At 43.5% G+C, this 18,889-nt stretch overlaps 1 protein-coding gene across 4 annotated transcripts in view; it reads left to right on the top strand.

Annotated features, from left to right (window-relative positions):
• Positions 1-18,889, top strand: part of LOC6615489 — a 35,642-nt gene that overhangs the window by 7,662 nt on the left and 9,091 nt on the right. For 3 of the 4 annotated variants that reach the window (XM_032714956.1, XM_032714955.1, XM_032714957.1), the window contains 2 exons: positions 6,938-6,979; positions 18,106-18,883. In XM_032714956.1, coding sequence (XP_032570847.1) covers positions 18,121-18,883 — 763 coding nt within the window. In that variant the 5' untranslated portion in view covers positions 6,938-6,979; positions 18,106-18,120. The remainder of the gene's footprint in view (positions 1-6,937; positions 6,980-18,105; positions 18,884-18,889) is intronic. The other variant, XM_002039833.2, reaches the window with a different exon arrangement.

Here is an 18,889-nt window from a genome sequence, read left to right on the forward strand (position 1 = left end):
TTATGTCGGTTATGTCTGCTGAAGAAAGACGCTCGGAACATCAAAATGGCATAGGGGCGTAAGCGATTTGTCTTTCGGTTAATTTTTCGTCGGCCCCTTAAGTTGAAAAACCGCTAAGGCCACCGCCCTCAATCCTGTTTTTTTTTTTTTTGCTTTCATCCATTCTTCAGATTGTGGAATCTCGGGTAATAAAGTAATTAAAGCTCCTGACACTGTTCAATATTTCATCTTTTTTTTATGCGAACGGTAGATTAATTGAGATTGGCAAGGGGTACCGAGCATGCGGCTGATTTGCATTTAATTGCGTATAATTGGAAAACCAAATATGTATTATTTTCACTTAATTTTATTTCGCAAATGCAGCTCGAAAAACGTTTGCTGTCCAGCGAAAGTAAACAAAAACGAGCAACTGAGCTAACGAGTGCAATAAAAACCATTTGTTGATGACTTTTGAATACGCAATTTGCTGTTGTTGCTTGGGTCCCCCAGTCTTCTGCTTCTTCATGGCTATACGAGTATATATACAGATATATCTTTTATTTTCCCTTTGTTAACTGTAAAACGTTTTACTTTCGCGCGAGTTTTAATTGCCGCCTGCTGCTTCTGATGAAGATAATGATGATGATGATCTGCCAAATCCGCAGTCCAAGAAACATTTGCAACATTTGCTGGCCACGTTAATGTGGCCACCATAAAAAGCGTGTGAACCCAGTGCTAACGTGTCGAACCAGACAATAAGCCACACTTGGCGACACTTTTCCCTGGCCTTCGCTTTTCCCAGCTGCAATTCGATTGGGCCTAAAGTTGAAGGCGATTTTTCTCCGCCATTTCCATTTCCCCTAATGATTTCCGTTGAAATTTTCGCTCACAGAGCAGGAAAAAATATACTTTTCCGCACTTACTCTGCTGTTTCCGAATTTCTTTCCCTACTTCGTAGTAAACTTTTAGACCCATTAATTGGATTTTTAGCAATTCAAATACATACATTCTTTTCAGACTTAGCTTTTTACAATTTAAATAAATGTTGTACCCAAAAAGTCCACTGACCATTCAATTTTCACTTCTTAACCCACTTGAACACCCTCATTTTGTGGTATTATCCACTTGCATTTTCCGCCAAATGGCCGCTGGGCATCGGCAAGTTGCTGATCCACAAATTAGTCTCACATTTAATTGCAGTGCTCGGCGGCGGGAAAATGCAGTTGCAGTTGCAATTCCGCCTTGCGACTGTCAGCAAGCCGAAAAAATGCAGCAAAAAATGTTAATTTCATTGCGCGGGTAAAAGTCGCCCCGATTCAGTTGCTCCGCCATGGACACAATGGACCGTGGATCGTGAGCTGAACAGACAGCTACTGTTATTTTATTTGTCAGGAAAATTGGGTCAACTTAAGCGGCGATCTGGGGGAAGACTGGCCAAGAACGATGACTAAGAAATGTGTTAATGATAGCGAATGGCGTAATTAGCCAGAAATATTTCGCGTTGGCCAAAACGAAAACGTTCCGCTGTCGCATGCCACACAAAATGCTCGCATTTCTGGGGCAGCTGAAAGCCGTGGCAGGAAATTGCGTGAATTTTTGGTGGTACATAAATTGGTTAGCTATTGCATACATTTAGTTAACCTTCGACAGGTGAACGTAAGCTAAAAATAAAAGCATTGTTTCCAGTTTTCCTGGTGTTTTTGGATCGTTGACAGAACAAACATTAATCAAAATGTGTATAAAACTTAGAGGTACGAATGAATCTTTGTTCGATATAATTTTTCTAAACTAAATTATATTAATTAAAAATTGCTTGTAAATTAGTTCTTTGAATATTTATATGTCATTAAGGATTGAGGCTCCATGAAATGAAAACTTTTCCCCCAAATATTCATTAGTTAGTTCCAAGCTCATTTGAGCATAGCTTGGGGAAATAAAATTTCCAGTTTTGTTATTTAAATGGCTGAATACATTTCGAAGAACTGAACTGGCAGAAGCACAAAAACCATTCGAAAATCATCAACAAATTAATGTCAAAATAATAACAAATTAACTGCATCGGCTGCCGTGGCTGCCACAAGAAATATGACAGTTTACAAACGGTAAAAAATGTGCCCCACAGCAGCGGCAATAAACATTAACTTGGCTTAGATGACGTTGACAATTTCCAAGGCGTCAACTTGTCAGACTTGGACAGCTCATAAGGAAATTTGTCTGCAGGTTGGCAGTGGAAATGGTAGTTGGTACTAACGGTTAATTAGTTAATACTGCAAAGGGGTCAAAAAACTGCAGCTAAGCCTAAAGGGTACACCGCAAAAAAAATTGTAATGGTTAAGATATTTCTATGAACTATGTTGTATTCTAAAGCTTTTCTTGCTTTCTTCATTTTTGTTGAGTGCAAGAATTATAGTTCTGTTTCTTTGTTTGTTTCTTCACCTGCTTGGCCCACGCGTCCGTCCCAAATGATAAATGATTGAACAAACACGAATGCTCATATATATTTAGCCTAAGGCAATATGCAGGTAGAACATCATTAAACCCTGTCGTCTCCAGTTTAATTGATATTTTTACGCGCGGAAAGATTATGGATAAGAAACATAACTTTTAAGGGGAATTTTGACGCTGCTTGACCAGCTTCCGCTGCACTCAGACTTCCTCCTCCACTTCTGAACTTTAGAGGGTAAACTTATAAGGTGTACATATAGGAAAGATCCGACAAAGTCGATTTCAACGGAAGTACACTCACGACTCGCGTTGGTTCGCATAATCAAAGACCTGCAGACAAAGTGTAAAGACCCTTTAGAATTTAATGTTTGAGTCATCTATCGACAGCAACTTTGCTGGCGGCTTTGGCTGTGAGTTTGGTGTTTATTTTCATTTTTTGTTTGGGCTTTGCTTCCGTTTTCGAACAGAGAACCACCGCTACGGCGGTCGAAACTATTAGAAATCCAAAGCGGCCACCTGTAGTCGGCGATTTTCTGTGGCAAGTGCACAATCAACTGCAATTGCAGTGGCAACAGCAATAGCAACCGCGTCGTTTCCGCTGCTCTTGGCCAAAAAAGGCATTCGACAATTATTGCTATTGAGTGTGAGTGTGAGTGGGAGGAAAGGAAAGGCAACAAGTGCAATACACTGCACTTAAATTGCGCCCACTAATAACCCAGTCGATGGGTAAAAGGGACAGCGGCACTCTCCGGTGGCAACTTCTTCGTTTTATTTGCCAACACGAAAGGCAAAGACCGGTCAACTTGGAAATTGTCAACACAGCCAGCCAGCCACTTGCCACACAACTTTGCCTACAACTCCCCAGAGTTTCGTAGTCTCGTGGATTTGTGGGGCCTCGGAGGGGTTAACAGGCATCCAGCTGCGTAGACAGAGCTCAGACAAACGTCAATAGAGCTGCGATATAGTCGAACTCTGCCTACGCTACCCTGACGTGGAAATTGTCGGGAAATTACCGGGAAGTGGCAAACGAAAGCAGTTTGAACACTTATAGATACATGTACAACTTTTGAAATGCATGTAGGTGTAGCTAACGCAAAAGCTTAGTACCAATTGGAAGTGAATAACTAATTTAGCCATTATTGATCACGAACCACATGCCATAGTTCTTGTACCGATTTCTCGGATTCGATTCCCTATCATAATCTTTGGCTAGCTCTGCAGTTTGGTTGCTTCTTTTTTTTTGGCATGCGCCGCGTGAAAAACGAAATGAAAAGTTGTTGCTGTTGTGTCGATGTTGGTGCTGCTGCTGCAGTGGTCAGTTGGCGGCGTATCTTTTGGCCAACAGAAGGCTGCGGACCCAGCGAAATATAGACACACACTTGCAAACACATTTGAAAATGGAAAGTCGTCGTCTGGTTGTCGTTTGCAGTTTTGTTTTGGGGGTTTCGTTGGGGTTTTCTTTTTCCATGTTTTTCGGTTTCATTTTGAGTTTGCTTTTTTTTTCGTTTTCCGCTGGACTGCAGACTGCGACTGCAACCGGTTGCATTAGTGCAACAGCAGAAACATTAGCACATGCAACAAATTTTCGTATTATTTTTATTAGATTTTGATTTATTGTTGGTGCGGATTGTCGGGGCCTAGTCGCTAATTGGAGTTGGCCAAGTCGGAAAATGCGGTAACTGCAGCGCTGGCGGGATTCTCGGCGAGAAACGAGAAATCTCCGCATCTCCTTGCGGAGGAAAGCGAAAGTTAGACGCTTTAAATTTGAAATTGAAATTTCTTGTTTCTCGGTTTATGGCCGAGGAAAAGCAAAAGCCGCGGTTCGAGACTCCAGCCAAGTGCACGTTCGGTTTGGGCCATAATAAACTGTGGCCTGCCATTATGAGCTAACTTGGCCAGGGCGGCGGAGAGGTTTCTTTTCGCACTAGCACTCCACGGGTTACATAAGGTTGCGGTTCGGCAAAACCTTACCGAACTTCATTAAAATTGCAAATTTCTCTCCGTCATTATCTGCCTGTGTGGATAATGGGACCAGAAACTAATAAGCAGGTGCCGCCTGGATGTAGAAATATCTGCGGCAACGGACCAAAGATACAAGTCCCATTGTTACAGCCAGATAAACCTCAGAGCAAACTGTCCGTTTTACCCGGCGATTCTGCGTGTCAACGCTTTCCAGAATCGAGTTTATAAATAAAACATCAGCTTGAATTAGTGACTGGCCCTGACTGTCTATCGCTTGGTATTTGTATTCAAACAAAACCATAAATTGGATTGATTTATAATCGCACACAATATTTGTATTATACGTTTCCTAGACAAAGGTTTAGCCACAAAACTACCGTTTTTTAAAGTGATTTTGATATCTTTTTTAAAGTCATCACAAAATCAATTTTGCGGTTAATAAAGGGATTATTGGTACTATTTATAGTCTAAAGTTTTTTAACAGAAGGCAGAACTTTGTGCGTATTTTTAGACGTCTTTTGAAACTTTTCATCATTTTACAGAAAAACAATACACAGACCTCTTCTTTTATAAACTTGCCAAATTTGGGAAGATTATTGTATCGCTGAGATTACTTTCTTTAATCCATTTAAATATATATATCTCATTATTCTCTCCACAACCCACGATGGTCTCAATGGGCTAAAATTTCACCCGCTTCAATTTCAATTTAAGGCCGTAATCAAATACGTTTGGCCACTGCCCACTCGAAAAAAACACACGCACAACAAGTTAACAAGTTTATCAATTAACATTTGAATTATATTTACGAGCAAAATATTTAGCTCTTTAATTGCCGTTAAGTGTTTATAACTTTCACTGCAGCGTCGCTGTCTCATCTCTCAATAGAAAACATTAATTCAAGCATTAAATGCACATAATTAACACAGTCGCAGATGCTGCCGCTTCTTTCTCCCGATTATATATGGCTATATATATAGTGTGGTCTTTCTGCCCGTTTTTTTGCCCAACAGTTGCACATTCGTATGTAGGATTTTAATGATTTTCCTTTGTTTTGCGTTTTTCGAAAATGTTTTCGCATGGGAAATGATTGGGGTGCAGTGTAGAAAAGCTGGGCGGCTTGGCGGGGAAACTGCGCGTCATTGAGGAAAAGCCGTCAAGTGGAGTTAACCTTGAGTTTTCCGGGGTAATAAATTAAACTATTTTATGTGTGGGGGCCATTTTCAGTTGCGGTAAGCATAATTTCTTTTCTGCACATGCGGAAGATATAATCGAATGTGAAGGAAGTATAACCGCAGCTTGTAAGAAAGCCATTCGCCTTAAGTGCCATTTTAATAATAACAATAACAACTAGCTTTTGGCACAAAGACTACAAAGCCACTGATTAAGTTCAAAAACAATCCTAATAGGTCCACCGATAGACAAAACTCTATTATCTTTGACCGTATCGCAGTTTATTTTATGCCAACATTATGTAAACGAACCAAAGCCAAGCGAAAAGAAACTCAAAAATTAAATCGGAAGCTTCAACCAAATAAGCCAAGTTTTTACAGTTAAATCGAGATGGGCCAAAAAGCGGCGTGTGTGTCAAATACGTTTGAAAATTCAACCAAAAAAAGCACCAACAGAAATCCATCGAAAAATTTGACCAACGTTAAGGAACAATGCAAAATAAAACCGAATAAAATTAAAAGTTTGCCTTGCAAACCGGTTCGAGCATAATAATAATCATATGAGAACCGGTTGGATTTAAGAACTGTTCAAAAAGACCTGTAGTCAGACCCAGAATAAAGTCGCCACAGCTTTTCTGCCTTAGCTTGTAATCTCTGCAACCTTTTGGCAATTAATTTTACAATTTAAACCAAAATAATTCACTTTAAGGCAGTGTCCAAACGGATCACAGCCTAATTTCAATTTGATTGCGGCTTGATTGAGATCTGCGTGAAGCATGCAAAATTGCCGCGACTCTGTAATATTTATAATAAACAACTCAACGCTTTTGACCAGCAAGAAAAAGCGGTCGAAAAGATTGCCAAAGTTATTGCCTGTCAGGCGAAGTGACGGCTCCCCAATCTCGAGTTTCTTATTTCGTTTCGTTTGGTTTTTTGGGGCTTCCATGGTCCTGGTGCCGCTGATTATTGAAAGAACTCTTTTCTGGAATCGCAGATGGGGAGTTGGGTATGACTTTCCAAGTAGATAAGCCATCGGGCGAGTGCTAATCACAAGCTGCCTTCAACGGGTCCCCTGGTCATTGATTTATTGCCAGATTTCAAGTTAACACTTTTTTGCCGATCCCAAATTGAGTTATATATTCCTGCACCGAACGGTCACGTACTCAGTGTGGCAGTTGCAACCTGTTGCACGGTGCTAGTTGCAAGTTGCACGTTGCTAGCGCAGCGCTTAGATTTATATTCGTAGATTTTGGCAGTCGTGTTAATGAAGTTTGCTGATTTATGTGCTTATGAGCCTGTCGCCAGTTGCCCACAGGAAGTGGTTTTCAAAAATCGATTTGGAAAATCTAATTGGAATCTTTTACTCTTTCGCCTTGCAGATTCTGGGCAGCTCACTTCTAAGACTGGAAACCCATTAAGTGGTAAGTGCTAAAAACGTAAAAAAATTTAACAACCCGTGGCATTTGTCAAACATTTAAGCTGCCAAATAAACGTTTCTGTTTACTGCCACCCATCAATAATGTCTGGTCGATAGAAAGGCTGCCAAAAGAACTGAAAAAAATCATCATAAAATCCCCGCTTAAATAAGCATTCATGCTCCAGTTATGAGCGTTTTGTTGGAGATCTTTGGGCACCTTTCCACCACAACAAACCGATTCGTCTTTATTCTGGTGCGTTTTATGGTTTTGCTTAGCTGCACAACCAGTTTGGGTTTTGTTAATCAAAACGTCAGAGAAACCTTCACGAATGACAAAAAAATTTCAAATATTTTGTTGCAGGGGAAAAGTGAAAAGCTGAGAAAATAAAATCGTACAAACGCAAAATTAAAATTACTCAAATTGTGACTTATTTTCCCTAGCAATTCATGCATGAAAAGGGGTGCCAAAGTGAAACTGAAACTGGCTCTTTTGGTTTTGGTTGAGTAAAGTTTGCGATCATGCCTTTAATGGCTTATAAAATGAGGGTTTTAGGCCTGTAAGTGGGGGCCAAGTTCCTTGACGGCTTTTTTCTTAACGAATAAATCATGCACAATTTTGGGCATTTATTTCTTGACCCGGACCGTTTTTGTCTCTTCTTTTTACTTAGTCATATAATTTTTATGTTTTCGTATATTTCTCTCGTTTTTTAAACCAAAAGAAAAGTGATTCATGATCTTTTTGGGTCAAGTTTACTGTTTTTTTTTTGGCTATACTCTTCCGATTGCCATGAATCATTTGTATCTTGGCCAAAAATCGAACTCATTTTCCACAACAATGTTTTGCGACTCGTTAGCGCTGTTTAATTAGATATTTATCTTGAATTTGGCCTGCAGCCAAACTTCGCACATCTATCGTCTTTATTCTGGCGTTCTCTTCGCCTCGCACTTCAGTATTCGGTTTCCTTATTGTGTCAACACAATTCAAAGCAAATTGCCAATTGTTGTCGCTTTGTCAGTATTGCTAATTCCCAAACTAAACAAAATTGAATTATTTATCAAAGGCAAAAAAAAAACGATTTTTGGGCAAACAAAAGACACGCAAACTGTGCTCCGGAGTTCATAAATAATTTGTCACAGTTTCGGCGTTTTAGTTTTGGGTCCCCCCGCATTGTTTTGGTCTCAAACAGAAATAAGCCTTTTGAGAGCAGTGAAATTTATAGATTCCCCAGTCAAAAGCTTTCAATTTTCTGGCCAGCAAAGATTCTTGATTGAGAGCTATGAAAGGAATTCTCTATTCAGGGGTTCTATACTTGGGTTCTTTTCCAGTTAAACGACTTTCCCGAACAAAGGAAGGGGAATCGGTCTGTAGAATACTTTCTAAATGCACAAATCATGGCAGTGGGTAAAGAATGCCACGCCGTAGAATAAACATTTCGGGCTCCGAAACTCCTAAATAGGCTTTAATTAACAATTTATGTGCGCAGTGGCAGTGGCAGCAGCACCAACTTGATGCATCATCCTCGCATCGGCGAGGGATTCATATCTCCATAGGAGGCTGTAATCTGCTGGCTACTGTGCGTTGTCACAGCCAGCTCCTGCGGCCTCTGTTCTGCATAGTCATCCTTAATTATTATGATTATCGATGTTTTATGCTCTATAATTGCCGATGGCGGTGCGGAGTTGGCAGTGACTTGGAGTTTTTGGGCGTCTCCCAGTCCAGCCTCCAAAATTGCTGTCTTCATTGCGCCTACCTTCTCCTAAGGCCCTTACCTAATTGATATAATTCTGCAGTTTAAGTTTGGCTTACTTTGCTGCATGCCTGACGTTCGTCACGTTAAGTTCGTGTCCTAAGTCTTTTGTTTTGGCCGTCAACTGCCGCTGGTTCTACATAAATTAAACCGAGCTAATGATTATCTCTTAGTTGGTTAGTCAAGTGTCAGTCTAACACAAGACAAACACATATATCCGCCGAGAGTGAAGAACCAAAACACCGGCCAGCTAACAGCCGACATCGGGTGAAAAGCAGTTTTGTTTTGACACAGTTGCTGCACAGTGGAGTTATAAAATGTGCACTACTAATTAAGCTGTACAAAACTAAACATACAGTTATTAGCTCAGCATACACTTAATGTATTCGTTCTTTTTTTAGAAGCAGGCTATATATTTATATATTTAGTTTACTAATAACCTTATTTTACTTCATCCTCGAAAAAATCCGATTTAATCCCATTTTAAAACAGTTTGCAGTCACTGTGAGCCAGTTTGCTAGCTGGCAGCTCTATCCGTACCAAGTCCATCCAACCGGGCGGAATGTCCAGGGCGGGCGTGCATTAAAATTTATTATATAAGCCAACAGAGTCGCCTTTGCAGTCGCAGCTTCATCTGCCGCCGTCGCAGTCGTTGCGCTGCGTTGCAATCTTTTAAAAATCTCGCGTACTCATCAACAACATTTCAAAGTGTACGTACATCAAAGTGGACTAGCCCCTGACTTCCCTGCCTAACAGTTGTACATGGAAGGTGTATCGCATAAAATCACAAAAAGCTATCTAAACAGGAAACCCAACAGCAACACATCAACGGGCAGTAGCAACATCGCCTGCAACGGCAACAACAAAAGCAACCACAATGTCGTTGGCGGCGTCGAGTAAATTAAAACAAAACGTTGTCGTCGTCTCCTCCTCCTAAAAGTGTTCCTCGGGCCTCGCCACTGATCCTGCCCCATCCCATGCCCATGCCCATGCCATCCCCACGCCATCCCATCCCATCGCAGTCCCCGTTTGTACCTGTTGCTTAGATGTTCTACTCCTGCTCCGGCTTCTGGATTGCGATTGCTCCTCCTGGCTGTCTGACTATGTCTGCTACTGTCTGCTGTTTTGTTGCCTTAACACTTTGCACAAATATTATTATGTATTATGCTTTTTCGCCATGTTGCCCATGCGGCTACTGCTGCTGCGGGGTGGCAGCCACAGCTTTGATGGATTGCACGTCTGTCGTGAAGAACTCAACTTCAACTTCGACTTCAAACTCGGCTGAGTGAAATGGCAGCCACTTTTTCGTTAGCTGGGCGTGATCGGGGGCAGGAGAAGCAACGACAGTAATCAAGAGCAACAGAATTTGAAGGTCAGACAGAACGCGGTGTAGGTTTTTTGGGCAAGTCTCGCCGGAGCCGAAAACATTGTTTATTAGCATCAAATTTTGGTTGTTCAGATCTGGGACGGGTAAAAAGAGATACTTTTATGTAAGAGATTTATCTATTACACTGGGCATTGCATTTTAAGTCTATATTTTCTGTTTTATATTGACACCGATTTTGAATTGAGCATAAATATTTTTATTAGGTTTCCAAAAAACATAACTTTTGACTTTTATGCCGCATTTGCTATAATGCAGCAATATTTATGGTTACTCAAATCAGATCTTGTCTATTTATGTCGATTTACATTGTGAACGCTCTCAAATTTTCCCTCCACTCAAGTGCAATGTTCAAGAAAACAAATGTTGCTGTGGCACGCAGTTTCCCGCTCTTCAACGCCTCTGCCTTTCGAGTTGGGTGCGACTGAGCCGTAAACCCAAAACTGAGAAAAAGATGCCTAAAGATGGAGCCAATGATGAATTCGACATTGGAGTGCCAATCAAGAGAAAACAGGGCTCATAAACATTGAGTAAATCGGAATTTCTTGATTTACCGGGGAAGAGCCGGAGCTTTAGAGCCCTCGATTGATTAGACACGCCTTTTAGAGCTCCAGATGCTGCAGCTGCACATCCCGAGTGCTTGTCATGATGGTGTAAAAGAGCCTAGCAAACAGAATTCAAATCCGAATCCAAAGCGGCAATTAAGCGGCCAAACGAGTCTAACAATGGAAACTGCGGCCATAAAACAGCATGAGTGCAAATATGCATACACATACACCAGTAAGCGAGCTGCAAAACTGCAAAGGAATCCGAGTCTGAACCACAAAAGCAACAGGTGCGCAGCTGGGGATCAGCAGCATGTGAGAGAGCAACAAGTTTACCATAATCACAATAATTTTCAACTCAACTGGACACAAGTGGCACAAACGGAAACAACGAGACCAAACCTCAGTATGTGCCGGAGAATGTGCCATAAAAACTAGAGATAAGAGGCAAGGGGAAGCGGTACGGATCGATGCCTCAAATTGTTGATGGATGGTCTGGACGAACTGAAGAACCGAACTGAGAAAGAAAAGCGATTGTACAGGCAAATCCAAGGCGATGGCTGCCACTAATGACGGTTTAGTATCCATAAGAAGCTACAAGCCAGCCCGAGAATTATTCACTCATTTCGATTTCCCCAGCCTTACTTTCTCCACTCTTTAGCTCTTCAGTTCTTTCAGATAGAAGAAGTGAACGGGGGCTTTAAAATTAAACGATGCAAAGTGTAGTTCTTGTACAGAAAAAAATTTGGAAGCTCGGCCGAACGGTTGTATATCTGTTATTTATCTAACTGAAATTTGGAACATTTACGAACGGGAGCTATAGAAAATCGGGTTTTCTTCCTTGCAATTGATTGAAAATAAAGAATGCTTTTCATCTTCTCTGAAAATTTCACCCAATCTCTTCATAGAGCAGTGTCGATTGATGTTGAAGCTTTCGTTCTCGATAAGACAGTTCGTATCTTTTCAAGTCGACTTCTTTTCACTCCTGGCCATTGTGAAAATTATAAAGCCATGTCCAGGTGATTGACATGCCACGTAACGGGGCAAGAACCAAGGAAGAACCCGTCTGACTCACATTATAAAGCCATAAAAATAACACCTCCAGCTGCAGCAACAGCCGAAGACAAAGTGGCATCCATCATTGGGGAACCTTTTCGTTTTTGGAAGGGGGCCACACGCAGCGATCGACAAGAGGCAACTGGGGACAAAAAAGCCAAACTAATTACATGCCAAGTAATTTTAATATCCACAGAAAGAACTTGCCCAGTGCAATGAGCACTCGCACACCAGCAGCATCACTTGCAGCAGCAACATCCGAAGCAGCAGCAGCAGCCGCATCAACGCGAGGAGCAGCAAACACGTAATGTGGCAAACAGAAAAAAAAGCAAAACAACAAAAAGTGGTGCAAGTAAAAAGCATGAGGGCCAATGGACTCGCAGCAGCAGTCGCATCAACATCACAACCACAAATCACTGGCTGCTGTAAATGGCCAACAACTCGGGCTTGACCCATGGCCAACATCTGCTGCGATAGCTGGTGGTGGTGCTGCTGCTACTCTTGCTGCAGTTGCTGCTGCTGGTTGCTCTTGTATTTGGGTGTGCAACAGGAAGTTGGACTCGCTCGCTTTGATATGTAAATTGTGCCAAATCAATGCCTGGCTCTTAGGCTTGCTGCCGAATGTGGTAATTAAAATCGCTGGGCAGCAAAAGGAGCGGGCAGCGGGCATTAGTATGCAACTCTCACTCGGCGACAGCGGCCGCAACTGTTGGCCATATAAGCGGACTGAAAAGAAAGGCCAACGCTCAGTGCTCAACAAAACAATTTACCAAGTTTGGCCTAAACGGCCAGTGACAGTCCGGCGACAACAACAATTGCAACTGTTACGGCAGTAACATCCTCATAGCGAGCATAGCAACACGTGCGTTTGCCTTTTGCAGCAGCAGCAGCAGCAGCAGTAGCAACAGCCGCAGCAGCAGCAGCGGCAGCAACAACATCAATATCGAAAGGTGCTTGGCCAGGCAGCTTTGAAGTTTTTCGCGCGAAATTTACTAACGGCAACGGCACAGGAGCAACAACATTAACAACAGCAACATCATCAGCAGCGGACTGAGCAACTAAAACGCGCGTGCGCAACATTTGCCACAAATGGAGTTATCAACCAAATGGGTCTTCATCGATATAAAAATTGATGAAGCGCTCTTCTCGGAGGCAAAACTTTGGCCTGTCCCAGCATCCTGAGAGATTGCAGCCAGCAATTTTCCAAGGAAATTGCTTTCGCCCCGAGTGCTGGTGCGTGTACTGCCGCTGGGTCTGCTGCTGTTGTTCTGGCTGATGATGTTTCTCGAGCGGTCTTTGGAGACTTATTTTTGCTTGTTACCCAATGCCAGTGATTTGTGTTCTTAGCTAATGAGCAGCTATCAAAGAAATGTCCAATAAATTATGGCCACAAGAGCAGCACACTATTCGCACCGCATCGAACCGAACCGAAACGAACAAAAGTGAAAAGTGACAAAGCTCGTAAATACGTATTTATTATTTTAGTGTCGTGGAATTTGTAGCTGGCTGTTGTGTTGTTTACCTGACACACAAAATCATTGAGGTGTCAAAAGTAAGCGACAAAATCTACGAGACCACATATGTCTGCTTGTTTCCTAACCGAGGGCCCGAATTGCGGCCATAAACATGGACACACTCAGCGGCCATTGGCGTAAAGCTGTTGACAGAGAGGCGACACAAAGTAAACTTGGATGTGCTAATCCGGAGGGATAATGGCGGGGAATGTGCCCTCTTGTTTACCTTTCACTTTTCAACCTGGGTACTCCTTGGACCTGACACCTTGGAAGCAGAGTGGCATCGTCCAGAGCACAGCTGCAACATGCAGCACATTCCCCGAGTGCACATGTGCCCTCATAATTGAGGTTCAGCCGCATTCTGAGCACTCCTTTTCCACTGCCGTCATGCATTAGCTAATGACAAGCCATGAAACTATGGCCAAATGGGTTGAACAACCTCAGCAGCCGGCCCACTGGGCACCAAATGAAATTGTCATTTCAGAGCGTTGCTGGTGGAGTTGCAGTTGCCATTGCTGTTGCTGTTGCAGCAACTAGCTGCATTTGCTGTTGTGCAGTCAGAACAAGTTCAAGGCATAATTGCTACATGCAGCAACATTGGCAGCACTCGTGTGTAATTGTCGTGGCGGATCAGTCGCAACACCTGATTAAGTGAAGCATCACATGGCTGTTGCTCGTTTTTATTGCATCACATGTTGCTGGTGTCGAGTTGCGAGTGGCGAAACCCGCAAGGATGTGGCATCCTGTCACTGCTTGTCAGCAGCAACACATGCTGCTGGCGCCATTGCAACAGCAGCGAAAGTATTGGCTTACGGCAACAGTTGTTGATCCTTCATAATTGATCGGATATTTTCGGAGCTTGATCTCGTTGTGGGTGTGTGGTTGTCCTGCACTCATCAAAATCTGCCATCATAACTGCAAACTCATGTTTGCTGCTGGTGCAGCTACTGTTGAAAAATGTTGTTTACCAGCAATTAAAAAAATTACATGTACGTGCTGCAGCGACGACAAAGTTGCTGCCAGTCCGCAGCAAGGCAGCATCGGCATCACCGATCCGAGTTCCTAAAAGCATTGATTAGAATTTTTCCGCCAGCCTCCTTTGTTTCACTTTTCGTTTTATGCCAGCGCATGTGTGCCATGCTAGCAATTTTCCACAGAAGAGACACCAAATATTTAATTATCTAAAGTGCAGTGGGCAGAAAATCATAAACAAAGAAGGGGATTCATTTTTGTAACCATTCTTAATTGCCTTCATACTTTGTTGAGTCAAACGATTGAATGTTGCTTACAACATAGAGACATTGCAAGGGATATGTTGTTCTATAACCATTGATAACTTCTCTGTTTATCGCGAAGCTACAACAACATCGATTTCTTTCAAGCTCTAATTTGCACCAACATGTCATTTATAAAAATGCACAGCATTACTTTGGAGATAAAACTCCTGGGCTGAACTTGTTTCCAGGTCCAAGTCGCAGCTTAATTAAGGTGGAAAAGGGCCCGGCCAAAGACATGCATCAAATGACTGCAGCAGCAGCAACATCACGAGGAGGAGGAGCTACAGCAGGTTCCAGTGATCTGTCATTGCCGGCAAATCCGGCAAAAAACCACTTCAGCCACAACTATAAATAGTTGCACACGTGCATGATTTTCGGACTATTAGACGTAATAGCTGAATGCATCATAATTTACCTTGACATTTAGACCAATGTCTGCGCATGCCGCAGTTAATTGCCAGCGAGCAACATGCAACAGCCGCAGCAGCAGCATAAGCATAACAACGACAACAGCAACATCCACATCAACAACTATGCAAATGGTTTTCTTACACGCGTGCATTTTGATTAGGTTAACTATTTATAGCCATGCGATGCGGCATCAGCGTCGGCAACATTCCAGCCATGAGTCACTGCAGCAGAAGCAACATCAGCAGCAGCAACACTTGCTGCGCCGCTTCTGCGACATGGGGATAATCACATTGATATGCCTAATTAGCTGCAACAGCGACCACTGCCTAACTGGCCGGCTGACTGGCTAGCTGGCTGTTTCCGATAATCCTCCTGCACTGGGCAAACAGGTGCCTCCTGAAGGTCAGCCGCTTTTCCAATCGCAGCAGCCGGATTGTCGGTTTCTAGTAGCTGCCTTAATAGTATCTGCTGCAGCCATGCGGCGCTGATTTCGCAGTGCGAAGCAATTAAAGTTCTGATTGAAGCCCGAAAAATGCTGAAAGTTCTGCCACAACAGATTGGCGCGGCCATTTAAAACGAAAATGAAAACTGAACGCATGCGCCAAAGTCGCCGACGCACCACTCAAGGCAGCCGTTGGGCAAATGTTTTTGGTTTTTGGATTTCGGCTTCGGTTTATGTTTCGCTTGAACTGGTCCGCTCCGTCTTGGGCCCAAAACTCCGGTGCCGAACTCCCTGCCCTGATCCGTCTGCGTCTGCGCGTCGGTTTCTGTTTCTTTTTCGGCTTCGGCCTGGCCAACTTGGCAACCTTTAAAAGAATGCGGACTTGCCAGTAGTAGACACACTCACTCGCACACACACTGCGATATGTAGGCGCACGGTAGATAGGCCACATCGAAGATATATATACGAGCGCCTTCTATATGTACGGCATGCACGGGAAAAATAACTCAAAAAGTTTGTGGCAACAAAAGGTAACAACTCTCAAGCTGCCCCGTGATAAAGCCACCAAGTGGGGTGGTCAAGAAGTTTTCAAATGGCTTCTGAAAATTTAATAAATTTCTCAACATTTTTTTACAATGCTTTTATTTATTTGAAAGTATTTTTTAAAAGCATTCTAAATATTAGAACAAATTTTGTGCCATTCGAAAACTGTTTCGCGATGAATTCCTGCGGCAACCCGTGCAGCCAGTTTAGTGCCGCAATTGTTGGCGGGATCATTTGAATCAGTGTGCGTTGGCCAGGGAGTGTGTGTGTTGCCAGTTGCAGTTGCCACATGCCGCATGCCACAGCTGTGGCAGTCCGGCTTGTTTACAGGAATTTTACAACTATGCAGCCGGCTCCTCCAGCGGGTCGGGCTAAAAGGATGAAGAGAAAATGTTGTTATTGCTTATTACAAAAAAAAAATCACGGAGCGAGGGCAAATTAAAATAAAATTAAGTGCAGGAAAAAATGTGGGAGATACGAGAAACGGGGTATCCAAGTGGTGCCAGGGGGCGGAAAGGCCATCGGCTTAGCCTTGTCCTTGTCCGACTGAAAGGCCGTTTAAAAAATAGTTTAGCAATCGTCAGCCCCGCGGACAGAGAGTCACGTTCTCGCTGCCCACTCCTTGGATCCCAATTCCGATCCCGATCCCCAACTCGATCCCGATCCGCTGCCACTCCATCCACTCCACATCGTCGTCATGCGGTAATGAGCCAAGTGAGGTTCTTGGAATTGCGCCAGCGGCGCGTCCTTGAAACTGGTTTCGCCCCATAAACAAGGCGGCCATTTGCCTGGATATCTGAGTCGGGTCCATAATGCGGCTAGAAACTATGACTGTGATCCTCAGATTCCCATCTGGTGACCATTAAAATTTTGCACTATTAATTAGACAACGCACAGGAAATTTATGGCAATGACCTCTCGCAGACCAATTAAATGCACATTACGACAGCCTGCTGCTCAGTTCTAAACCGCAGACCCCTGCTTAAAAGCATCAATAAAAATCAGCGAGGCAAGGTTCAAGGTTCTGATTAAATTTGCAAAATTATTACTGAACAGTAGCCGGAGAAACGGGTCCTATGTATTTTGGGATATATATAGTTTTTTATACAAGCGGCATTTTATTTAATGGAAATAAAGGGTTTGCCCTAATACCAAAGCGCCATCTGTCGGAGGTCATATTTAAAGACTTGTTCTATAGTTATTTTACTTACTTACTACAACGTTCTTAAGACTGCTTTAATAGTTATCTGCGCTGATTCATCACTTGTGAAGATTTCTTTCTGTGTACATTATGCGTCGGTCGATGCACAGGCAAATGTCACATCAATTAGCCGCACCGAGGGCCACAAGATGTGGCGATTGCAGCTGGCTTGGCTAAGTGGGCTAACTTGAGCTAGCTGGTTAGCAGACTCATAAAACATCAAATTAGCTTTGACTAGGTTGGCTAATTTGAAAAGTAAGAGGCAGTTGGGCGAATTGGCCATCTCCAGTTGTGGTTGCGCCGTGGTTGAATGGTTCAATGGCCCCCCGGCCACCCACTCGCCAGCTGTTCGCTGACCTTCGCCGCCTGACGTTGACTTTCCTTGATTTCTACACGTATCAGTCGGAAAATGTCGAGCAAATATTGCGATACCAGCTGTGGGTAAAAACAAAAGTCACAGCAACAGAGTAAATATTATATAAGCACACACATCAAGCTGTGTGTTGAGCGTGCTTTCGGTTGTTTTTTATTACTGTCTGATAATCACCTCTGATCTGTTTGTTGAACCGATAAGAAAAGATCCATTCGCATATGGGGAAGTGTCGACCAATTGATAAGCACTTATTTATAGACATTAACTACTCTATAAATAATGCCATCAGACATTCATAATAACTCCTCCGCAATTAAGCACAGTGAGCTGGGAAGCAATCACTGTCTCGGAACTGTAATCTGGAGTAGTACAAAAAAATCAAAGCCAAGAAAGTAGGAAATCGATAGTTAACCATTGGCCATGCTGTTCGTTGAAGTTATTGTGGCAGCGGCAACAGCAACACTTCAAAATTCGCTGCAATTTGCGTTAATTATACGCTCCGTTGGACGAAAAAAACAACAGCAGCGAACAAATAGGGAATGTCGATCGAGATTGCAGACAAATTTAGTGCATACAAAGCTCTACTTTGTTTTCGCTTTTCCCGAGAATTAACCCAAAATTTTCCTCCACTTGCAGAAACACCAACATAGTATGCGTCTCTTCAAAACGCGCAAATCCACGGATACCTACAGCACACTAGCCGCGCAGCAACAGCAACAGCAGCAGCAACATCAAGCGGAAGGCAGCAACATTTCCCACAGTAGCAACAGCAGCAGCAACAAGAGTCACACACCGGCAACATGCAGCAACAGACTGAACAAGAGCATTGTGAGCAGCACCAGCATATCGTCATCGCTGCCTGATCTGCATGACAAGTCGCCCGTCATGATCCTCAGCTGCACCACCCTGGCCAGCAATGGAGCCACCGCCACGGCAGCGGTCACAGCAACAGCCACCGGCACAGCAGCAACATCTGCCGGCTCGCTGCAGCAGCAACAACAGCAGCATCTGCAACACCAGCAGCAGCAGCCGTTACGCACGGCCACGCCCACGTGTCTGCTGAGTGGCCGTCAGACGCCATCGGCCATATCGGTGATGTCGCTCCAAGAGGCCACCAGTCTGCACCGCCAGCAGCAGCAGCCACACCAGCCACCCACCATCTACGTTCCGGTGCCCACGAAACTTGGCAGCAATGTCAACACTGGCAGCAGCTCGGCCACTCTGCTGCTCAGCTATGGCAGCACCAGCAGCATCGCCAACCTGCAACAGCAGCAGCAGCAACATGCCGCCCAGTACCAACAGTATGTTGCACAGCGACTGCACGCCGCTTCCAGCAGTTGTTTGTACGAGAAGGGGACGAATGCCAGCGGGGGGGCGGCCAGCAACAAAAGCAGTCGATCCCTGACCCCAAATGGTAAGT

This window comes from Drosophila sechellia, chromosome 2R (genome assembly GCF_004382195.2).
Source record: "Drosophila sechellia strain sech25 chromosome 2R, ASM438219v1, whole genome shotgun sequence".
NCBI lineage: Eukaryota > Metazoa > Arthropoda > Insecta > Diptera > Drosophilidae > Drosophila > Drosophila sechellia.